Source organism: Leptopilina heterotoma, unplaced genomic scaffold (assembly GCF_015476425.1).
Source record: "Leptopilina heterotoma isolate Lh14 unplaced genomic scaffold, ASM1547642v1 Lhet_123, whole genome shotgun sequence".
NCBI lineage: Eukaryota > Metazoa > Arthropoda > Insecta > Hymenoptera > Figitidae > Leptopilina > Leptopilina heterotoma.
In genome coordinates, this window is record NW_025110842.1 from 2,543,435 (window position 1) to 2,560,420 (window position 16,986).

At 19.5% G+C, this 16,986-nt stretch overlaps 1 protein-coding gene across 1 annotated transcript in view; it reads right to left on the reverse strand.

The window, feature by feature from the left end:
• LOC122512548 (golgin subfamily A member 6-like protein 1) overlaps window positions 1–16,986 on the reverse strand; it is a 114,084-nt gene that overhangs the window by 3,657 nt on the left and 93,441 nt on the right. The window contains exons 3-4 of the mRNA XM_043628446.1: window positions 9,526–9,557; window positions 97–528 (exon numbers count right to left, since the gene is read on the reverse strand). Of these exons, the coding sequence (XP_043484381.1) occupies window positions 97–252 (156 nt within the window). The 5' untranslated portion in view covers window positions 253–528; window positions 9,526–9,557. The remainder of the gene's footprint in view (window positions 1–96; window positions 529–9,525; window positions 9,558–16,986) is intronic.

Consider the following 16,986-nt stretch of genomic DNA (forward strand, 5'->3'; position numbering starts at 1 on the left):
ATAAAAATATAAAAATTGATATATGAATAGGAATAGAAAAATTGGAAATAATTGCAATACACAATGGAAAAAAAAGGAGTTTTGCTTTTATATTACCTGCTCATCGGAAGATTGACTTTTAGTTTCACAATCATGCAGATAAGAAAATTGTGTCATAATTATTTCCTTTTCCACATCATCATCATCATCATCATCGTCATTGTGTTCAAAAATTTCATCTTGTGTCGATTGAAAATTCTCCGCTGTCGCCATTTCTCCTTTTTCCCTCAGATTTTCCGTTGGCAATTATATATTTTTTTTCCGATTTAATTGTATAAATGGAAAAAATCTCCAAATAATAATTATTATTATTATCCGTTAAAAAACAACTTTTTCAACAAGAACACATTTTTCATTAATGCGGAAAATTGACTTGCGTTAAGTTACGAATGAAGTCAGCTCCGTCATAGCAACGAACGTCGCGTCGTCACCTTTTACTTGTTTTGTCGATTATTCCCTGTATCTCCAATTTTTTCCTTCTTTTTCTTCCTGAAAAACAATAATTACAAAATTAAAATTACTTCTACATCTTATCCTGCAACGAATTTTATTATTCATGAAAAAATTTCAATATTTAGAAAAATAATTTAATTCTTGCGAAGAATTTTATTAAAATTGTTAAATAATATTCATTTGTTCCGACTAATTTTATGCAAATTCCAATTTAAATAAGTAATTTTTTAATTCTGACAAAGATTTAAAAAAAAAAAAAATTTTTTAAATAATTGAATTCTGTTTGGGAATTTTATGAAAATAGTAGATATTGAAATTAATTGATGTGCGAAAAGTTTTTAAAAATAAATTTTACAAAGAATTCTATTAAAATTTTTGACAATAATTGAATGTCTCTGTGGTATTTTATTAATTTTTTTTTTTATTTAAAAATAATTGAATTCCTATTTCCTAAAAGGCATTTTATTATATTTAAGAAAATAATTGAATTCTTGTGAATGATTTTATTAGAATTTTTCAAAATAATTAAATTTTTCAAGAAGAAATTAATTACTTTTAAAAATAATTGAATTCTTCTGATGAATATTGTTATTTATGAAAATAATTGAATTTTTTAAAGAATTTTATTAAAGATGCCTCAAAATAATTGAATTTTCGCGAATAATTTTGTTATTTTTCGAAAAAATTGAATTCTTTCGAAGAATTATTTATACGTAAATAATTGAATTCTCAGGAAGAATTCTATTAAAATCGAAAAAAATAATTGAATTATTTCCAAAAAAAAAATTTAATTAAAATTGTATTTAAAATAATTGATTTATTTCGAACAATTTTATTAAAATATTTCAAAATAAAATTGAATTCCAGTGACGAATTCTAATATTTTTGTAAATAATATTGAATTCTTCCAAAGAATTAAAAAAAAATTTTTTTTTTAAATAATTGATTTTTTTCGAAGAATTTAAATTAAATTTTTAAGAATAATTAAATTTTTTTTTTGAGCAATTCCTGTAATATTTTATTAAAAACTAGTGAAATCCTGCGATGAATTTTACTATTTATGAAAATAATTGAATATTTGCTAACAATTTTATTAAAATTTTCAAAAAATAATTGAATTCCTAAAAAGAATTTTATTAAAATCCGTGAAAATAATTGAATTTTCGGGAATAACTTTGTTATTTATTTTTAATAATTGAATTTTTTCGAAAAATTATTTATACGTAAATAATTGAATTCTCGGGAAGAATTTTATTAAAATCTAAAGGAATAATTGAATTATTTCAAAAAAATTTAATTAAACTTGTGTTTAAAATAATTGATTTCTTTTGAACAATTTTATTAAAATATTTGAAAATAATTGAATTGCTTGGGAAAAATTCTAATATTTTTGTAAATAATTGAATTCCTCCAAAGAATTTTTAAAAAACATATTTTTTAATAATTGATTTTTTTCAAAAGAAAATTTTCAAAAATAATTGAATTCTTGAAAAGAATTTTTTTATTATGAAAATCATTGAATTATTGCCAAAAATTTTATCAAAATGTTTAAAAAGAATTGAATTTCTGTGGAAAATTTTATTATTTTTGAAAATAATTGAATTGCTTCATGAGAATTTTATTGAATATTTGTTTTAAATAATTAATTTTTTCGTAATATAATAAATATTATGAAAATTTTATTTTAAATAATTGAATATTCTTATGGGAAACTTTATTTATGAAAATAATTGAATTTTTGCTTAGAATTTTATCAAAAAAAAATTTTCTAAAAAATTGAATTTCCATGAGAAATATTATTATTATCAGTGAAAGTAATTGAATTATTGTGAGGAATTGTATAAAAATTTTGTTAAATAATTGATTTTTTGGAAATTTTTTTGGAAATGCTATTTTAAATTAATTGAATTCCTGCATGTGAAATTTTTATTATTTCTGAAAATAATTGGATTTTGGATGAATTTTATCAATTTTTTTTTTTTTAATAATTGAATTCTTTTGCGAAATTTTATGAAAATAATTGAATTTGGAATATTTTTTGAAAATAATTAAATCGTTTTAAAGAATTTGATTATAATTTATGAGAATAGTTTTTTTTATTTCTAGTATTAGCGAGTTTAAAGTAGTATTGATAGAAATTTTGTAATTTTGTAATTTTTTTTTTTTTTTTTTTTTTTTGTAATTTTTTTTTTATTAGTAAAATAAAAGTACATATTTATATTTTTTTTGAGAGTAAAAAAAATCTCTCTCTCGAAAAAAGTTTTTTTTCGAATATTAAATTTACGTTTTTGATAATTCTATAAGAAAGTGCCAAAAAAAGAAGAAAAAAGAAAAGAGACTATCGAGAAGGATAAAATTCAAAAAGTATAGAAGACTAGCATCTGCCGATTTCGAATTCAAAGTATATTCAAATGCGATTCCGCTTCTGCCACCCCCGCTGTGCGATTCGCAATGGCACGCGCGAGATTCAGAATTTTTTTTTTCTTTTTTCGCTTTAAGGAAGACGGAGTGAAAAAAAGCGAAACACCCACTGTAAAAAAAAAATTTGCTTTTCAAAATTTTAACCTCGCGGCGAATTATATACAATATCATCTCGATTCAATTACATAATCTTTTTCTTTTTTTTCTTCTCGATAGCAATCTTGCACAGACTCCAAAAAAAAAAAAAAAAAAAAAAAAAAAAAAAAATGGAAAAAAAACTGGAAAAAATCCAAGAGACGTCGTCTCTTTAGTTCTTGATGCCGAGGTCAGGGTCATCAACCGAATCTCGAAATTTATCCTTCTGAAAATTATTTGCATTCACGAATACGAAATTTTTATTTCTCTCTTAACTTTTTACAGCATAGGAATTTTTACCTTTGTTTTTAATTATGTAATATGAGAAAATAAATTAGTATTTAAGTAATTTATATTTTTTTTATTATTTTTTGTCATTTCCTGTTATTTTTCGGCAATTCTTGTAATTTTTTGTTACTTTCTGTTATATTTTTCGTTACTTTTTTTACTTTTTTTGTCAATTGTCATATTTCTATTTTCAATTAATGTTTAATTATTTCAATAATTTTCTCTATTTTTCAATTATTTTCCAATTATTATTCAATTAATTTTCAATTACTTTCATTATAGTCTTTAATTTTCAGTTATTTTCAATTTTTTATTAATAAATTAAAAAAAATAAAAAATAGTTGATAAAAATTGAAAATACATAAAAATATTTAATTTTCAATTATTTTAATTATGTTCTATAATGTTGAATTATTTTCAATATTTTAGTAATAAATTAAAAAAAATTGATAAAATTGAAAAGTTATAAATATTCAATTTTCAATTATTTTCTTTAAATTTTCAATTATATTCAATCAATTTTCAATTATTTTCTTTAATTTTCAATTATATTCCATCATTTTTCAATTATTTTTTTAAATTTTCAATTATATTCAATCAATTTTCAATCATTTCCTTTAATTTTCAATTATGTTCTATCAATTTTCAATTATTTTTTTTAAGTTTCAATTATATTCAATCAATTTTCAATCATTTCCTTTAATTTTCAATTATATTCTATCAATTTTTAATTTTTTTAAATTTTCAATTATATCCAATCCATTTTCAATTATTTTTTAATATTTTCAATTAAATTAAATCAATTTTAAATTACATAAATAAAATTAAAAAATTTTCAATTATTTACTTTAATTTTCAATTGTTTTCTTTAATTTTCAAATAAATTCAATCAATTTTTAATCATTTCCTTTAATTTTCAATTATATTCTATCAATTTTTAATTTTGTTTTTAATTTTTAATTATATTCAATCAATTTTTAATTAATTTTTAAAATTTTCAACTATATTCTTTAATTTTAAATTATATTCAATCAATTTTCAATTATTTCAATTATTTTTTAATATTTTCAATTAAATTAAATCAATTTTAAATTACATAAATAAAATTAAAAAATTTTCAATTATTTACTTTAATTTTCAATTGTTTTCTTTAATTTTCAAATAAATTCAATCAATTTTTAATCATTTCCTTTAATTTTCAATTATATTCTATCAATTTTTAATTTTGTTTTTAATTTTTAATTATATTCAATCAATTTTTAATTAATTTTTAAAATTTTCAACTATATTCTTTAATTTTAAATTATATTCAATCAATTTTCAATTATTTCAATTATTTTTTAATATTTTCAATTAAATTAAATCAATTTTAAATTACATAAATAAAATTTAAAAATTTTCAATTATTTACTTTAATTTTCAATTGTTTTCTTTAATTTTCAAATAAATTCAATCAATTTTTAATCATTTCCTTAAATTTTCAATTATGTTCTATCAATTTTCAATTATTTTTTTAAAGTTTCGATTATATTCAATCAATTTTCAATTAATTTTTAAAATTTTCAACTATATTTTTTAATTTTAAATTATATTCAAAAAGTTTTCAATTATTTCAATTATTTTTTAATATTTTCAAATATATTTAACCAATTTTCAATTATTTTCTTTAATTTTTAATTTTCAATTATATTCAATCAATTTTCAGTTATTCCAATTATTTCTTAAAAATTTTCAATTATATTCAATTAATTTTCAATTTTTTAAAATTATTTTTTGTAAATTTTCAAATTATTTTCTTTAATTGTCAATTATATTCAACCAATTTTCAATTATTTTCAATATTTCATTATTAAATTAAAAAAACGAAGCAAATAAAAATTGAAAATATAGAAATATTTCATTTGCAATTATTTTAAAATATTTTATGAATAAAATGTGTACAAAAAGAAATTAAACAGTAAAAAAAATATTTTATTTCGTTAACAATTATTTTCAATTTTCTTTCTAATTTTCAAATATTTAACTTATATTTTATGAATGAAATTTCTTTATAAAAAGTAAATGAAAAGTCTACAGACAAATATTTTTTTTGAATTATCAATTTTTTTTTTTGAATTTTCTTCTTAGTTTTCAATTTTTCTCTATGTTTTATTTAATTTTCAATTTTTTTGCAATTTTCTTTTTTTTATTTTCAATTATCAATATTAAACTTTTCATTATTTTATTTAATTAATTTTTTGAAAATTCATTCTGGAAAATTGGAAGAATTTCAAAATTTAATTGATAAATTTTAATAATTTTCATTTAAAACTATTGTCAACCTTTTAAAATATTGAAAATTATCAAATATTTAATTTTTTAATATTTAAAGTTTTAATAATTTTTAAATTATAAAATTAATTTTTTTTTATCCTTTTCAGATGTTCATTGTCATTTTTTTCCCTTTTTTGTTATTTTTCGTTTGATTATGTCATTTTTTGCTATTGTTTGTTATTTTTCATCAGTATTCATTGTTATTTTTTAATCTCTATTATTTTTTTTCTGATTTTGCTATTTTCTTTATTTTCTACGATTTAGACATTTTTAAATTATTTTTTGTTTCTTTTTGCTTTATTTTTTTTTATATTTTCTTTCTTCTTTTGTCTTGTCTTGTTGTTTTTCTTCATTTTTATTTTTTTGTGTCATTTTTTGTAATTTTTGTAATTTTTATAATTTTTTTTTTATTGTTATGTTACTTTTTGACTTTGTAAATTATTTTTTGCCATTTTTAAATTTTTATTTGTCATTTTTCATATTTTTTGTCTTGTTTTGTTATCTCTTGCTGTTTTCTGTCTTTTTTAGTCTTGTCCTATTTTTTTTCTTATAATTTTGGTCAGTTTTTTGTCGTTTTTTTTACTTAGTTTTTATTTTTTTTTTTGTCTTTTGTCGTCACTTTTTGTTCTTTTTTGCATTTTTTTCTCCTTTTTTTGTCATTTCTATTACAATTTCTTGTTTTTTTTTTCAAAAATATTTTTTACTTATTGTCAAAAAAAAAAAATATTTCATTCAAAAAGAAATAATTGCAAGAAAACGAAAAATAATTCCACTATACCTAATGAAATTGAATTCGATTTTTCTCGCCGGGAGAAAATTTCAAAAAAAAAAAAAAATTAAATAAATAAAAAAGGAAAAGGTAAATTTATTCAAGATTCACGGACGAACAAGTCGAATATAAACGCATGGAAGCGTCTAATGCATCGCAACAACACGGCATATAAGAGTTAAAAGTGTCTAACATTATATTATGATAAGTCCAGAAACGCGTCGGGAAAATTCATAAATAATTGATCTTGAAATGGGATTTTGTCCCTGAGACTATCCATTCATTTATTGTTTTTATATTTTCTCTCTCCTCTCCCTTTCCTTCAGGTATCGATAGATCACCATAAATTCTATATCCTACGGAAACTTGCATACATTTTAATAGCATTACCATTTCCCGTGAAATATTCCCTTTGCACTTTGTTCCATTACTTTTTAATTTTGAAAATATTAAAAACTATGACGAATGCAAAATTTTGAAAAAATAAAAAAAAAAAAATAAATATAGAAAAATAAAAATAGAAAATAATATTGAAAATCTAAAAAATAAAATATGGAAAAATTAAAAGAAAAGAAAATAATTGAAAATAGAAAATATTGAATAATTGAAAATAGAAAATATTGAATAGTTGAAAATAAAAAATATTGAAAATTTAAAAAAAAAAAATGTTGAAAACTTAAAGAAAAGAAAATTGAAAATTGTAGATATTGAATAATAGAAAACAGAGAATATTAAAAAATTAAAAAAGAAAATATTAAAAAATAAAACAAGAGTAAATATTATAAATTTATAAAATTAAAAACAGAAAAAGTTAAAAGGAAAAGAACCAAGAAAATACAGCAAAAATCAAATTAACCTTATTTCCCCCTTTAAGACACGTATCCCTTTTCTCAGCTATGTAATTTATTCCCTAATTGGTCCTCTTTATCTAATAGTATTTTTTTTTTTTTTTGAGAAACATTGAAAACTGGCATTATTGATATAGTAGAATTTTGAAGGGGCTGAATATCTTGTATTCAATTCTCTAGAGCATAATTTATCGTTTCCCATATGTATTAGCTATTCATATATTCATTTCCCTTCGTTTTCTTTCATTCATTAACATATTCACATTTTTTTCATGTTTCTTATCTGCGCGAGCTGATAAAAAAAAATATGTTTTAACTTTCGATTTACACGGGACATTTTTTTCAATTTTTTTTTCACTAAAACCATATAGACAAGGACGATTAATGTTTTTCAGAAAAAAGTAAACGGGTATTTGAATTCACATTTTTAAGTTATGGAAAAAATTTTTTTTTCTAACCGAAGAATTTTTCTGCGACTAAATGAAAATTTTTTTTTATCCAAAATAATTTATTTACTAAAATTTACAAATAGAACCGATTATTAATTTTTTAATTGATTATTTATTTATTTATCAATTTGCATATTTACAATTTGACTAAATTTTAATTTTTTTAACCATAATAATTTATATACTAAAATTTACAATAGAACCGAATATTAATTTTCTAATTGATTATTTATTTATTTACAATTATTATTATTCTATTTACTATTTTTTATATTATTTATTTACCACTGTTTAGTTATGTACTATTTTTAGTTATTATTTATTTATTTTTATTTATTTATTTATCATTTATTGTAATTGTTTATGTCTTACTTTAATAATTATTTATTTGTTATTTTTTATAACTATTGTTTAATTAATTTTCGCATTTGATATTTGAATAATTAAAATTTATTTTTTTAATGAAAATAATATTTATTTACTAAAATTTCGCAATAGAACCGAATATTAATTTTCTAATTAATTATTTATTTATTTACAATTATTATTATTCTAATTAATATTTTTTATATTATTTATTTACCATTGCTTAGTTATTTATTATTTTTGTTAATTATTGTTTATTTATTTATCATTTTTTATAATTATTTATGTCTTACTTTAATAACGATTTACTTGGTATTTTTTATAACTATTGTTTAATTAATTTTCGCATTTGCTATTTGAATAATTTATTTTTTAAATCTATTTTTTATTTAATTTTTTTTTTAATGAAAATAATTTATTTACTACAATTTACAATAGATCCAAATATTGATTTTCTAATTAATTATGTATTTATTTATCAATTTTTGCGCAGTTATAATTTAAATAAATTTTAATTTCTTTTAATAAAAATAATTTATTAACTAAAATTTCGCAATAGAACCGAATACTAATGTTCTAATACTAATTAATTATTTATCTATAATTATTGTTATTCTACTTCTTATTTTTTACATTATTTATTTATTTCCCACTGTTTAGTTATTGTTTTTGTTAATTATTATTAATTAATATATTTTTTTTATTTGCTTTATTAATTATTTATCATTGACTATAATTATTTACCTCTAACTGTAAGCATTGTTTATTTATTGTTTTTTAAACTATTGTTTAATTAATTTTCGCATTTTCTATTTGACTAATTTTAATTTTTGTTAATAAAAATAATTTATTTACTATTTATTTATTTAAAAGTTTGTTTTATATTTAATAGAACCGAACATTAATTTTTTAACTAATTATTTATTGATTTACTATTATTAGTATTATTTTATTTATTATTTTTTCCTATTACTAATTTAACTTACTATTTTTATTTATTATAACGATTATTTATTCATTATTTTTTATAAATAATTTTTATAATTCTTGTTTTTATAGTTACTTTTTAGTTATATTTATTTTTTATTGGTAATTACTTTAGAAGTTATTTTTAAATTATTTTTAAACTATCTTTACAGATAAATAATCGAAAGTTATTGACTTAATTTTTTCTGCTTAAAATTGGGCTCCAGATGTAACGTAATATTTTTTTAGCACGGTTAGTCACTTACAATCGTAACTTCTTTCCATTTACAGATTTTTTTATTTTCAAATCAATAGTTTCGCTCTGAATTGAACAAAAATATTTTTTTGAGGTTAGTTACTTGTAAATTCTTTTACCTCGTCAAGATTTGCTTGCAAAAAATTTTGCTAAGTTTTCTGGTTAAAATTGGGCTCCAGATATAACCTAATACATTTTTTTTCTAATTTAATTTATACTTACCATTTTTAATTTCTGGTTACAAGAATTTTGCTCTGCAAAACAAGGAAATAAGATTAATTTTCTAGGTTATGTTTACTTTTTTAACCTCTTACCTAGGTCTATATTTATAAATATAATCCAAGGTAAGATCTCACCTTTTTTCGAATTACTATTTTCCAACTAAAAAAAGAAAAAAAAATCGTCAATATGTATTGACTCACTGTATTGTTCGTCTAATTACGTGAAAATTAATTGCTGACGTTGACACCATTTACAATAATGTCGCTAGAATATATTTGTGCCAGAAAAATAAGATGTTTTGATCCACCACAAAAGAATGTAAATAAAGAACAAAATTAGGTCAGTGGAATTGTAAAGTTGTGTTTGTATTTTGTTTTTCGGTCTAAAAGTCCACTTTCTTTTTTCTCGAATCATCGAAAGGTGCTGGAAAATTCGAATTTCATAATATCGCCGTTACTATTAGTCATCGAGTGTGTGATAATGATTATAATAGTATACCAATACGTTTAGTACACGTATTTATAGAAATAAATATTTACAACAGTGGAATTTTATTACAGTAGTGAATCACAGAAATTAAACAAACAGGATTCGCGACATCCTTTCTCTTCTAATTCTCAGAACTTGTTTTCTTTGTAAAATTCAATTACTTATTGCAAATCGTAAAACAAAAATTAAATTAGAGAAATATTTTTTAGGGACCGCGGGTTACAATACATAGATTGTAGACAGTTTTGTTACCTCCACCCAGGGGACCAGGGGTGGGCAGTTGCGGATTTGGACAAAACCCCAAAAGTGATGGATATGAACGACCCTTTAGACCCTTTAAACACCGGAAATGACAAAAACGTTGCAAAAACATCTCGAAGTCTCACGACTTCGAAAAGTTTTTACAACGTTTTTGTTATAGAATTAGAAGAATTATTTTTCCCTAAAGAGTGAGAAAAAAAAGGGTGAGAATGGGAAAATGTTTAATAAAATTCTTTATTTGGATCGGAATCACGAAGAGCGTAAAACAAATTACCAATGTAAACGGAACTGGCAGAGTAGGTAGATACAAATCTTTCTGAATAGCGGTACTTTCTTTCTGTTTTTTTTTTCTTTTTTTTTTATTTGACTTGGCCACGTGGTACCTCAATACTTGTGATTTCGACAAGTTATGTCAATTGTTGTCACGCTCGCAAATGCAGGTCATCCATCCCTCCCTTTAAAAATACACGTTCGATAAGGTCGCACAAACAAGAAAAAGTTCTCGAATCAATCTTCCGGATCGGATCATCAGCCAACTTTTACACGTGTTGCAACAACCTACTTCAGTGCCGAATATGCCGAAAAAAAGAAATAAGTCCAAAAATAGACAGATTCATATAAAAACAAGTGACGCGATTTTTTTTTTTTTTTTTTGAAAAAGGAGGGAAGAGAGAGAAATTAAAGGGCAAGTTTTTAGGTTATGTTTACAATTTTTTTTTAGAAATAATAATAAATATAGGGGAAATGAGAAATACTAATACTGCAAAATGGAACAAGTGACGTGAGCTTTATAAAAAGGGAAAATTGAAAAAAGCAAAAATTTTTAGGTTATGTTTGCAACTTTTACGCGAAATTCGCGAAAATATATTGTGATAGGAGAAAATGGATTTAGAAAAAAGTTAATAGTTTGAAAAACAAACAAAAACTGATATTTCGCATATAATTTAGTTGGAAAATGAAAAAAAATTGATAAATTTAGTCGAAATTCAAAATTTTGAAATATTCTGTAGAAATAAAATCAAAAACTCGTCGGTTTTTTTTAAACTTGATGAAAAATTTTCAAAATCGTGTTCAAAAATGAATTTTCGCCTATAATTTAGTTTGAAAATGAAAAAAAATTACGAATTTGGTTAAAACTGAAGATTTAGAAAATTTTTTGAAAAAAAAATTTGAAAAAATCGACAAATTTTACGATTTTGAAAAAACAACGAATTTAAATTTTTCAGAAATTTTTAAAATCGTTCAAAAACTGAATTTTTAAATTTTGAAACAATTTCAAAATCGTTCATAAAATTGTTTTTTTACTTATAAAATTTAGTAGGAAAATAAAAAAATTTCATAAATTTCATCGAAATTGAGAATTTTGAAATTTTCTGTAGATAAAAACGAAAAAATCGACGAATTTTAATTTTTTAAGAAATTATCAAAATCTTTTAAAATCTGAATTTTCTCGTATAATTTAGTTGGAAAATGAAAAAATTTCAAGAATTTAGTTGAAAATAAAGATTTTGAAATTTTCTGTAGCAAAAAATCGAAAAAACAATTTTTAAATTTTGAAGAATTTTTAAAATCAATCAAAATCTGAATTTTCTTGTATAATATAGTTGGAAAATAAAAAAATTTCAAGAATTTACTCGAAAATCAAGATTTTTAAATTTTCTGTAGCAAAAAATCGAAAAAACAATTTTTAAATTTTGAAGAATTTTTAAAATCAATCAAAATCTGAATTTTCTTGTATAATATAGTTGGAAAATAAAAAAATTTCAAGAATTTACTCGAAAATAAAGATTTTGAAATTTTCTGTAGCAAGAAATCGAAAAAATAACGATTTTTAAATTTTGAAGAATTTTCAAAATCGTTCAAAAACTTATTTTTTTGTCTATAATTTAGTTAGAAAATGAAGAAAATTGACGATTTTAGTCAAAAATCAAGATTTTTGAATTTTTTGTAGAAAGAAAACGAAAAAAACGAGGATTCTTAAATTTTAAAATATTTTCAAAATCGTTCGAAAAATGAATTTTCGCTTAAAATTTTGTTTGAAAATAAAAAAAAAATTCAGTTTAAATTTAAGATTGAGAAAATTTTCTGCAAAAAGAAATGCAAAAAAATCGACGAATTTCACGATTTTGAAATTTTTTATAATAAACGACGGTTTTTAAATTTTTAAAAAAATTTCAAAATCGCTTAAAAACTGATTTTTTTGCATAAATTTAGTTGGAAAATGAATAAAAATTGACAAATTTATTCGAAATTCAAGATTTTGAAATTTTCTGTAGAAAAAGAATCAAAAAATCGACGAATTTTAATTTTTGAAAAATTTTTATAATCATTTAAAAACTGAATTTTTGAGTATAATTTAGTTTGAAAATGAAAAAAAATTACAAATTTATTCAAAATTTAAGATTTAGAAAATTTTTGGAAGAAATAATTCTAAAAAATTGACGAATTTCATAATTATGAAATTTTATATAGAAAAAAACGACGATTTTTAAATTTTGAAAAATTTTCAAAATTGTTCAAAAATTAATTTTTTGAGTATAACTTAGTTGGAAAAAGAAGAAAACTGAAGAATTTGTTCGAAATTCAAGATTTTGAAATTTCACGTAGAAAAAAAACAAAATAATCGTCGGTTTATAAATTTTTTGAAAAATTTTCAAAATCGTTTAAAAACTGATTTTTTGCATAAATTTATTTGGAAAATGAAAAAAAATTGACGAATTTGTTCGAAATTCATGATTTTGAAATTTTCTGTGGAAAAAAAACAAAAAATCGACGAATTTTAATGTTTGAAAAATTTTCAAAATCATTCAAAAACTGAATTTTTAAGTACCTATAATTTAGTTTAAAAATGAAAAAAAAATTACAAATTTAGTCAAAATTTAAGATTTAGAAAATTTTATGAAAAAAAATTCAATAAATTCGACGAATTTTACAATTATAAAATTTTCTATAAAAAAACGATTTTTAAATTTAAAAAAATTTCCAAAATCGTTCAAAAACTAATTTTTTGCGTATAATTTAGTTTGAAAATAAAAAAAAATGACAAATTTATTTAAAATTTAAGATTTAGAAAATGTTTGGAAAAAATAATTAGATATAATCGACGAATTTCACAATTATAAAATTTTCTATAGAAAAAATCGACGAATTTTAATTTTTAAAAAATTTTCAAAATCGTTTAAAAAACTATTTTTTTGCGTATAATTTAGTGGGAAAATGAAGAAAATTGATAAATTTAGTCGAAATTCAAGATTTTGTAATTTTCTGTAGAAAGAAACCAAAAAAATCGACGAATTTTAATTTTTGAAAAATTTTCAAAATCGTTTAAAAACTAATTTTTTGCGTATTTTTTATAATTGAAAAATAAACAAAATTGACGAATTTAGTCGTAGTCAAATCAGTGACACACTTTTGCTAAATGATAAAATGGAAATATAAAAAATTTGTAAGTTATGTTTGTAATTTTCTCCTTTGCAATTTAAGTGTAATGAGATTAATCTTCCTCTTTTTTTGTTGTTGATAATTTGCAACAGTTACATATTGGTATGGTAAAATAGAGAGAAATAAAAGTTTCGATAGATATCTTGCACTGAAATCAAAGCTCTTATTGTAATTTTTAACAGGCGATCTCGCACGTGTTTTTGCGTGAACATAAATCCTCGATACATATTTCCATTAACTCATGATAGCTTCCGCGATCCACGTGGAAAAAATGTATTGTAAGTGAAGAGAGAAAAAAATTTTTTTTTTTTTAATAATTAAAAAAAACACAAATAAACATTTTAAACATAAAAGAAAAACGCAAAACGGCACAAAAATCTAAATTTTTAAAAATTATTCCTTTTTTTCTCATTTTGTTTTAAAGATTAAAATTACGTTCTGTGGCCTACTTTTTGGAAAGTTTTTCTTTTTTTTTTATTTCTATGGACTTTTTGGAATTTTTCCGACAATTTTCCAAAAAAAAAAATCGACTTTTTCGACTTATTTTCAAATATTAATAATAAATATAAAATATAATTTACAATAAAATTTAATAATATTCAAAACATAAATTTAATTAATTTATTAAAAACGCGAAAAAGTAAATTTAAGATTTGAAAAAGCCCGCGTTATAATTAATTGCCAGAGGGCGCCATCGACTTTCTCGCAAGTGGTAAAGTAATTTTAAAAAAAAGAGCATTTTTCGTGTCATTTTTAAAAAATTTGACTTTTTTCGACCTCCTTTAAAAAATGTGACTTTTCTTTCAAATATTTCAACAAAAAATATCAGTTTTTGGAGATTTTTCATTTTTTTCAAATTTTTTGTCTTACTATAAATTTCAAGTATTTGTCAATTGTTCAACAATTTAAAAATTTTTTTACTAAATTTCAATTATTCGGTAACATTTTTCTTTCTAAGATACGTGTACCTTTTTAGGACAAATGACTGTTTTTAATTTCAAATATTGTCTAAATTTTTTTACTATCAAATTTCAATTATTTTTTAAAGTTTTTACTAAATTTGAATTATTTTCAACATTTCTTATTAAATTTGAATTATTGTCAAAATTTTTTTTACCAAATTTCAATTATTTTCAAAAGCTTTTACTAAATTTTAGTTTCTGTCTAAATTTTTTACTAAAGTTCAATTCTTATGGAAATTAAAAGAATATTTCGATTATTTTCAAAATTTCTCTTTAATTTTCAATTAATTTTCAAAATTTCTTGCTAGATTTCAATTATTGACAACATTTCTCCTTAAATTTCAAATTCTTGTTGAAATAAAAAATATTTTACTTACTTTCAAAATTTCTTTTCAAATTTTAATCGTTTTTCAATTTTTTTTTTACCAAATTTCAATTATTTTCAAAGGTTTTTTCTAAATTTAAATTACTGCCTTAATTTTATTTACTAAATTTCAATTCTTGTCGAAATTAAAAGAATTCAATTATTTTCATATAATTTCTCTTTAAATTTCAATTATTTTTTTTTACCAAATTTCAATTATTTTCAAAATTTCAATTCTTGTCGAAATTAAAAGAATATTTCAATTATTTTCAAAATTTCTCTTTAAATTTCAATATTATTTTCTAATTTTTTTTTAACCAAAATTCAATTATTTTTAAAATTTCAATTCTTTTCGAAATTAAAAAAAGATTTCAATTATTTTTAAAAGATTTTACAAAATTTTTAATTTTTTGAAGATAATTGAATCTTAAATAATCATAATCATTATTGACGATATTTCTTTTTAATTTTTCATTCTTGTCGAAATTAAAAGAAGATTTCAATTATTTTCAAAATTTTTACTAAATTTCAATTATTGTTTAAATTTTTACTAAATTTCAATTATTGTTTAAATTTTTTAAATAAATTTCAAATTACTGGCCAAATCAATTATTTTCCAAATTTCAATTATTTTCAATAGTTTTTTTTATATTTCAATTATTGTCGAAATTAAGAGGAAATTTCAATTATTTTCTTATTTTATTTCAATTATTGTTCAAATTTTTTTTCTACCAAATTTCAATTATTTTCAAAATTTTTACTAAATTTCAATTCTAGTCGAAATTAAAAGGAAATTTCAATTATTTTCAAAATTAGTAATACATTCTAATTATCGTCTAAATGTTTTAAATGAATTTCAATTATTGACACTATTTATTCTTAAATTTCAATTATTTTCAAAATTTCTCTTTAATTTTCAATTACTTTCCAATTTTTTTTACCAAATTTCAATTATTCTCAAAATTTTTTACTAAGTATAATTATTGACGATATTTCTTTTTAATTTTTCATTTTTGTCGAAATTAAAAGAAGATTTCAATTATTTTCAAAATTTTTACTAAATTTCAATTATTGTTTAAATTTTTTAAATAAATTTCAAATTACTGTCCAAATCAATTATTTTCAAAATTTCTTTTTAAAGTTTTTTTTTTAAATTTCAATTATTTTCAATAGCTTTTTTAATTTCAATTATTGTCGAAATTAAAAGAAAATTTCAATTATTTTCTTATTTTACTTCAATTATTGTTCAAATTTTTTTTCTACCAAATTTCAATAGTTTTCAAAATATTTTACTTAATTTCAATTATTTTCAAAATTTTTTATTAAATTTCAATTAATGTCCAAATTTTTTTTTACCAAATTTCAATTATTTTCAAAATTTTTTACTAAGTTTAAAATATTGACGATATTTTTTTTTAATTTTTCATTCTTGTCGAAATTAAAAGAAGATTTCAATTATTTTCAAAATTTTTTATTAAATTTCAATTAATGTCCAAATTTCTTTTTACCAAATTTCAATTATTTTCAAAATTTTTACTAAATTTCAATTCTTGTCGAAATTAAAAGAAAATTTCAATTATTTTCAAAATTTTTACCAAATTTCAATTCTTGTCGAAATGAATAGAAAATTTCAATTATTTTAAAAAGTTTCTCATTAAATTGCAATTATTGTCTAATTCTTTCTTTCCAAATTTCAATTATTTTCAAAATTAGTAATGAATTCTAATTATCGTCTAAATGTTTTAAATGAATTTCAATTATTGACAATATTTATTCTTAAATTTCAATTCTTTTCAAAATTAAAAGAAAATTTCAATTATTTTAAAAAGTTTTTACAAAATTTCAGTTATTGTCCAAATTTCTTTTAGTTTTTTTTAGATTTCATTTTTTTTAAAAAGTTCCTACTAAATTGTAATTATTTTCAAAATTTTTACTAAATTTCAA